Source organism: Geospiza fortis, unplaced genomic scaffold (genome assembly GCF_000277835.1).
Source record: "Geospiza fortis unplaced genomic scaffold, GeoFor_1.0 scaffold281, whole genome shotgun sequence".
Taxonomy (NCBI): Eukaryota; Metazoa; Chordata; class Aves; order Passeriformes; family Thraupidae; genus Geospiza; species Geospiza fortis.
This window is the reverse complement of record NW_005054340.1, coordinates 2962245-2970424: the sequence shown is the minus strand read 5'-3', so window position 1 is coordinate 2970424 and position 8180 is coordinate 2962245. Positions and strand designations below refer to the sequence as shown.

Sequence of the window (8180 nt, the reverse complement as noted above, 5' to 3'; positions counted from 1 at the left end):
GTGGGGTGGTTTTATAAAACACACAGATTGAAAATTCACCATTCTGTAAAAGGTGCTAGAGTTACAGTGAAGAGGGATATTCCCCTTACTGCTAATAAAATTGTCATGATTTCAAGGGCACCACTGCAGTTCCCTTAGCAAACGCTCAAAGCTGCAATTTGTGTCGGGCCTGATGGAGGGTGAACAGGTGGATAATGAGGGTTATAACAGCAGGGTAGCAGTGAGAAAGGAGAGCTGACACACAGCGATAATTGCATGTTAATTAAGGAGAAAAAGAGGGAGGCAGGTAGATGTGGGCTGTAAATACTGCAAAAGAGACTGATAGAGGGGAAAGGAAAATATGGGGGAACTGATGGTCCCTTTGTCTTAGTGAATGCCCTGTGGTGGCTTAGAGAAGGAGGCTGCAGGGGGAGAAAGGGGCTGCCTTTCAGGGGTTTGCAAGATGCTGCTCCCCTTATCCATCCGTCTCTGGTTAGGGGGCTGTGGAGGTGAAGAGAGCCCCAGTCCTGCTGTCAGCTTCACAGCTGGTTCCTGTCAGTGATGAGAGGGTTGGTGAGGCATCTGTCTGTACATGGGGGCTGTGTTACAGGGCTGGAGGCTGCCCAGCCTGGCTCTTCACCAGTCCAGAGCAGGACTGTTGTAGCCAGGTGTCAGCTCCCTGCCTGTAACTGCAGAAAGGGTGTTTAACGAAATGAAATTGGTACTGCAGAAGTAACACTGCACATGCTGTACAGTATGTCAATTAATTTCACATGCCCCAGAAACTCTGGAGATAGCATGCTTAATGTTATCTCCTACTTCACTTAATGGGATTTTATTAGAAAAATATATTGAAGTGGACAGAAGGTGAGGGAGAAATTGAACAGCATTGTGAGTAGACTGTTGAAATGATCAGGTTACTGCAGCCTAATGAGTTAAAGCAATTGGAATGGGCATAAGCTGCTACCTGGGTGGTTTTGACTGATGTGATCTCTAATTGCAATGTGATAGAAATTAATGACTTGCCAGCTGCTGTTCTGCATCCAACTAATACTAAAAATGTTGTGGAAACCCAGTGATTCTGGAGCATCTGCCACTTCACACGCTTTTCTTAGAGCCTGCTATTCTAAATATTATGGTCCTAGTGTCTGCCATAATGCCTGTTACTTCTGTTTTAAAAGTGAGTAGCAGAGAAGGACTTGGATACTCTACATGGACATACAGACTTCTCACCATAACTTTGGGCTCAGTCAGGTTTTTAGTAAGTTCAGCAAGTCCCTAAGGACACATGAGAAGCAGCTGTAGGCCAGTGCTGATAGGCATTACCATGCAGCTGTAAGCAGCATTAAGGCAGGGATTTGTACAGTCAATAAGCTCAGTGTTATAGGTGGGGTAAGCCTGAGACATGACAGAGGTGGGAACAACTTTCATCCTTTTGTTGCTTCTCTTGAAAGGAAGAAATCAGGGAAAATTGCTGGTCACCTTTTTCCAAAGGATTGTTATGGTTTTGCAAATGTGTATTTTTTGTCTGTCGTTAGAGAAGAGTGTCAATCTGTTCCACCACACGTGTGCTAACAGCTCTGGGGGTGCTGTGTGCTTGCAGACCTACATTGGTTCAATAGTGGCCTCGGTGAACCCCTACAAGAGCATCCCAGGGCTGTATGACCATGCTGCTGTGGAGCGCTACAGCCGGCACCACATGGGAGAGATCCCACCCCACATCTTCGCCGTGGCCAACGAGTGCTACCGCTGCCTCTGGAAGCGCCACGACAACCAGTGCATCCTCATCAGGTGAGTGCTGCCTGCTGCTGCTCTGGGTGCCCCTGATGGTGAGCTGTGGCATTCACGTTTTCTGAAAAATCCCTTGCCCAGGATTTTTCTCCTGGGAAGCTGAGAAGGCTCACAGAAAAAGGAAAACAAATTCTTATCTCATTTGTTTCTCCTGTGTTGTGCTCACATGTGGAATGTGTTTGGAGATTGTTTATCCAACAGGTGATTGTTTCATTGGTTTCTGCTGGGGGTTGTTTTCACTCTTTGGCCAATTAGTGCCAAGCTGTGTCGGGACTCTGAAAAGAGTCATGAGTTTTCGTTATTATCTTTTTAGCCTTCTGTAAGTATCCTTTCTGAATTCTTTAGTATAGTTTAGTTTAGTATTCTTTTATAAAATATAGTATCATAAAATACTAAATTAGCCTTCTGAGAACATGGAGTCAGATTCATCATTCCTTCCATCATCGGGGCACCCCACAAATACAATAGTGAGCCTTTCAAGGTTGTTTGGGAGCATGGCTGTGGCCACGTGGGGAGAACTCCAAAAGAAAGCAGGCTTTTTAAACAACACGGTTTCAAGAGAGTTCTGAACTTGTTTTGTGTCATTCTGTGCACCTCTAAGAAAACATTATTTTTTTTAATGCATCTTACAATTATATTTAATGAAAAAACTCTGTTGAATTTTTTGGGCATTTTTTGGTCTTCACACATCAAATGTTACCCTAAGTGTTTTCCCACCAGTTTAAGCATCTCTGTGCAGCTCAGTAGTTTGTCACCACTAGACCCTGATTCCTGTATGGAGAGGAAAATAAAAACTTAACCTACCAGTTCTTGAGATATACAGTAAATAAGAATAGCAAAAGAGAAACCCCTCCACATTTCAGCCACTTAATTCTGCCTGATTAATCTTCCTTGCCTAATCTTGTTGTGCCTTAATTTAATGGTGATTTAATAGCTTCCCGTTTGAACCACTGTGTCGCTGGTGTTCAGGCTCTGGCTGGGGCCGAGGGTGCATTAGGGAGCAGTTGGCATTTCAATAGCTTTTCACTGCTTTCAGCTCCTCCTTCCTTCTGCCTCCAGAAGATCTGAAAACGCAGCCAGCTCTGTTCCCATTCCCTAGCCTGCCAGCTCAGCTGTGTTGGCTCACACACAGGCACGGAGACCAAAGTCTGGCCCAGCAGATAGGGAGGAGCAGGTCACTGCAGCATGGCCCCGGCCACCGGGCTCCGGACAGGGAGTGATGCTCAGAGGGGTAGGAGACCTTGTGTTTCCCCTCCCTCTCCTCTCTTGCCTTCCCAACAGTTTTGTGATTAGGCCTGCTTGCTGTCACCTTCCTGCACCACGAGGTTACACATGCAGAGCTCTTCAGGCACCAGTTGGCATGATTTTGGCTGTCTCCTGACCTCCCCAGGAGTCCCTGTGGTGGCTGTAGGACTGACTGCAGCACGGGACAGAGAGGGGGTGAGGCACAGTGAGAGCAGCACCTTTGGCAATAGACAGTTTCTACTGACATTTCAGATTGTGGGCCAGGTTGCAAGGCTTCATGGATAAGAGGGGGATTTGCTGTATGTAGTTCAGCACCCAGGCTGTTGTTAGAAATGTGGATTAGCGGCAACACAGCCAGGCCTGACTTGCAACTTTCTGCAGGCTCTCAGGTCACAGTGCCTACCTGAAGAGTGTGTGACACAAAGCTGAAGAGTATGTTTTTCAGCTTTCTTTAACTGTATTTCTCCTTCTTATTACTTAATACATAGTTCTGTGCATATAAAGATGAGCTCAGGTAAGAGTCCAAGCAAAAATAAAATTCACAGAGATCTTTGTCATGTGACAATAGCTAACCTGGAGTCATTATTTTGTTTTTTATTGCCAGGCAGTTACTTGTGGACAGCCTGTGTACACAAATTTAGGGACCAAAACAATTTCTGGTGGCCATTGGTATTTTTGCCATTTTGTACTAGTCTCAGTATCTTACCTTTCATTCCAATTCCTCACGATCTGCCAAGAGGAAAGGAGGTTATGTCCTAAAATGGACATAAGCAGAAGTGTGTGATGTTCCAGGAGAGTCTTCAGCCCTTTCTGCTCTGTAAACCATGTGCTTTGGTACAGATAAGCTATAATATAGAGAAGTTTTGTATTAGGAATCCCTTTTAAAATTGTTTACTGTGGCCATGGATTGAAACAATGATTTGTGTAAGTTCTGTGTTTCAGATAAGTGGCACAATACAATCATACGAGGGTATCTTGTTACTGCAGAAATTGAGGAAATGTGCAATTTCAATTTAAAAAAATTGAATGCCAAATCTGCTTTCCTGAAAGAGCATTAGCTGCTCTATCTGTGAAGGATTCAGAATAGAATTTTTTTTTAATTACTGAAGGTTTCCATGGCCTTCCTACAGCTTAGGAAGATCCCTGTTGTCACATATCTAGTTTAGGGCATAGGAAGTGGAGGTATAACAGTATGCTTGGCAAATTCAGCATCCTGGTCATTCCTGCATCTTTTACTGGTTTAGAATTAGACATTGCAACAAATCACTGCATTCACTGTAACTTTCTTGGTTACTACTGGCATTTGAAAAATAATGTAGCCAAGTGGAGCTCTTTAGTGTTGTAGCTCGGACAAATATTCTGGTCTTGCATTGTAATGAAATAATGTGAGAGATGATGAAGAGGAAAATTCTGTTGCATCTCAAAAACACAGTGGTTAAAATGAGGGAATTATTCACATTCTGATAGGCAGTTTGAGCTGCTCCTGACCTTGGGATCTCAGCATTCAGTAGCAAATTGTAACAGCCCCACAAAGAAATGCTCTTGGAACGCTTTCTGATGATCCTCTGGACTTGAAGTGCCCCCTGCTGGCTCCCAGAATTAGCTCAGCTTTGGTTTGGAGCTGCTTTCTTCAGCCTTTGGGTTCAAAAACCTGTGAAAAATATTAATATTGGGATATTTTTCTGGCTGGGGTAGGGTGAGAGGGTGAATTGCAGAACACGAATTAGAAAAACTCAGAATATCATTTAAATGTGAGACCATTTTTCCTGTATAACCATCCAGGTCAGAGGTGAAAAGGAAGGAAATACAGAAGAGATGATAAATTGAATCACCCAGAGATGCTTATTTATTGGTCTGTGTAAAAGGCATTAATTAATGATAATGCTGCATAAAAAGGACTTAGCAGCCTAAGAAGTTAACAAAACAACACACTGAAGAAGCTGTATGCAACTGGTGTATTAGAATATGTACGTAGTTGTGAAATGGTGTTTTAACTGTCCCAGGCCGAAAAAAATAGTGTTTTTTTCTGTGGACAACAACTTCTGCATCAATAAATTCTCAGTTTCATGTTGGTCTGAAACATTACTGCAGGGTCCAGTTTCAGTTAAAACAGGGGGGAGGAAAAGCCCACCATGTTAAAAACATCTTCTGATTTTTCAGCTGGGTACCTCAGGAACATGAAGAAAGTCCATCTAATTTGAGCAATAGCCAAGTAGCTTGTCCTGGTGCAGGAAAGGGGCTGAGCCGCCCCATGATTAGCTGAAGTTCACAAGTTGAGACCAAGTTCAAACTTCCTTGCCTTTATTACAAGAATAGAAAAATATCTTTAGGTTTGGTTTGGTTTGGTTTGGTTTGGGGTTTTTTTGCTGCTCTGTTTAAGGTGATCTAGTCTGTGCAGAAGCAAACACATGCTCTTCTCTCAGATAAAATTGCAATTGATCCATGTCAGAGCACTCCCAGAGAAATGTAAAGGGAGCCACAACCATCACTCTGTATGACATTCAAGTCAGTGCCATGAGTGGGAAATCAGTTTGATACCAATTTTTTCTCTCTGTTATTATTATCTCATGGCCTGAAACGTTTTGTTACTGTTTTTCAGCTTGAAAATCAGTATGAAACAAATCTTTTATATGGGACCCAGACCTGTGGTGTCCTTGTGGGACTGATGCACCAAAGTTCAGATGTGCGTTTGATGAAGTACATTTGCTGAAGGGGCCTGTTTTTTCTGTGTGTATCTGTCTTGGGGTTTTAAAGGCAGCAGACTGTAAGGCCCCAAAAACCTCACTTGATGAGACTCCTGAAAGGATTTACAGTTGTTTGTGTACTCAGACGCATGGGAGAAGTACTGAGAAGATGTTGTCAAGGGGTCAAAACAACAAAAAACTTCACTGGCAACTTTAGAAAATCAGAGAATTTTTACAAAGGTTTAGAGCAGCATTCCATCAACACAAAACACTTCTCAAAGCATTAACTTAGCCCTTCTATGCTCATCCAATTTTAAGTTACACAAAGCTCCAAGAAGAGGGAATTAGAGGAAGAAAGAGAGAAGGGCAGAAAAGATACAGAAAAGAACAAGTATAGCTATCACTCCTGGTTCCAGCGGTGTTCAGCTGATAGAAATTCCAAAAGGAGGTAGGGTCAAGACATGTGTTGGCCTCCTGTCTCAGTTCAAGTACCCTTTGGCCTTCCTGGGCTCTTCCCCCATGTGGGGCTCCTGGTCATTTGGACCTCAGGAGCTGGGTTAGGGCTTCCAGAGGTGCTCATGGAGCAGTGCCTTTGGTGTGTCAGTGATTAGCAGCCACTGTAGACTGTTCTGCTGTGTCTTACCCAGACAGAACAGGGAAATGATTTAGTGTTATATCCTTCAGAATGAGGAGTCTCTTCTCTCTCGGTGATCCCTTTTTATGCTGTGGCAGTCCTGAGTCCAGGCTGCTGTGCCCTTAGCCCTGCGTAGAACAAGTCATGGAGAAAGTCTAAAGATCTTCTAAGTGGGGGCCTTCTGGCCTACTGTCAGACTTAGTATGTTCACAGTCCTGAACTTAGTGATGTGGAACAAGCTGGGCGCTTAAACTCATGGGCTGGAAAGGTTCCACTAAAAAATTCACCCTTTTACTGACCTTGTAGGCAGAAGCTTTCTAAGCACTCTGAAAGATTGATCCCATGTAGCTGTAAAAGTTAGAATAGAATGGAGTGGTTACTACTAAATGAGCAGAGAACATTGTCTAAATCCATCCTTTGGACTTCGTGGATCTGAAGGTGGTTCAGAGGAAATTTTAAAAAGTATAACATAGGAAATGGCTAATGGAGACAGGCACCTTGAATTTGGGGCACTAACCATCAAGTCATGCACAGCAGAAAGAGTGCCAGGATGAATTGTTGGTTTCTCCTTCCACCATGAGAACTGAGAGGTATCAAATGAAACTAATGGAGGTGGATCTGAAAGAACAAAACCATCTGCTTTTTAAGGGAGTATGGCTAGAAACTCATAGAAGATAAGTATATTGAGTGTTACAAGACATGTGAAAACCAGATTTAGATCAGGAAGCCTCTGAACAGCAAATAACTGGAAGCCGGAAGAACACAGAAGGGAAATAATCTGTGTCTTCCATGGGCATCTCCAGTTGGCAGCTGTCAAAATAGGGCACTGGGCAGGTTCAGAATCAAACCAGTTCTGAGTCTCTCCTGTTCTGAGAAAAAAACAAGAGCATGTAATTTTACATTATACCAGCTGTACCAGAAAGAGGTGCAGGAGATATTTTTCCATCAGCTTTGAATATCTTGCTTGTAGAATGGCTCTCAGTTACAGTGGGGTAACTTTCAGCTTCCATAGAACTACAGATTCTGCAGATCAGGGGACAGCGGGTGGGGCAGAGGAAGGATGGTATCAAAGGCAGAGGTGATATCCCCAGTGTCACCCTGTGCCTGCTGTTGAGCTATATGCATGGCTCAGAGGGAGAGAATTAGGCAGCAAGAGGCGTGTATCACTTGATAATTTATTGCACTAGACAAGAATAATGCAAGGGTTTGTGAAGCTCTCTCACAACTACTGGTAAAAATGGTTTTTTATGGTGAGTATTGAATGCAGGAATGAATATTAAGTGTTTCTTCTTGGGCAGAAGAGATAAGTGAAAAGAGAAAAGGAAGGAATACTGAAAAGGCCAGACATCAACAGCAAAATTACATAAAAAACATCAATGGTAAAATTACTTACAAAACACTACAGAATTTGTTTGATGTGGTATAAATATAACGGATGAATCACACTTGCTGAAACATATTGGCATTTATGAAGATGTCTCATTATATTTCCTGAATGTCTCTTCCCTAATGTTATTGTTGACATTCATTTGCAGGGAAATGTCATTCTGTATTTATGGGTGGCGCCTTTCTTCCTTGCATTTTACTGGAAAGCATCATTATATTGGTTGTAACCTAAAATCAGTGGGGCAATTACTCAGCAATGGCACAACAAAAGACTGTCAGATTATCTAGGTTTGCTCCACCAAAGTGGAGCCCAGTTGTGCTCCATCAAAGTCAAAATTCCCACTTGATATAATGGAAAAGGTAAAGTAAGACCAAAATGCACCCCCTTTCTTTGGGAGTAAACTGGAATTAGGTACAGCTGAATGAGAACCTAGACCACAGCTTAGGGTACAATGCTGTTA

General features: G+C 43.0%; 1 protein-coding gene across 1 annotated transcript in view; it reads left to right on the top strand.

Moving 5' to 3' along the window:
* The window catches only part of MYO10 (myosin X), a gene marked incomplete at its 5' end in the record, with an annotated part of 126993 nt that overhangs the window by 52120 nt on the left and 66693 nt on the right, over positions 1–8180 (top strand). Inside the window, 1 exon segment of the mRNA XM_031058256.1 lies at positions 1583–1770. Coding sequence (XP_030914116.1) covers positions 1583–1770 — 188 coding nt within the window.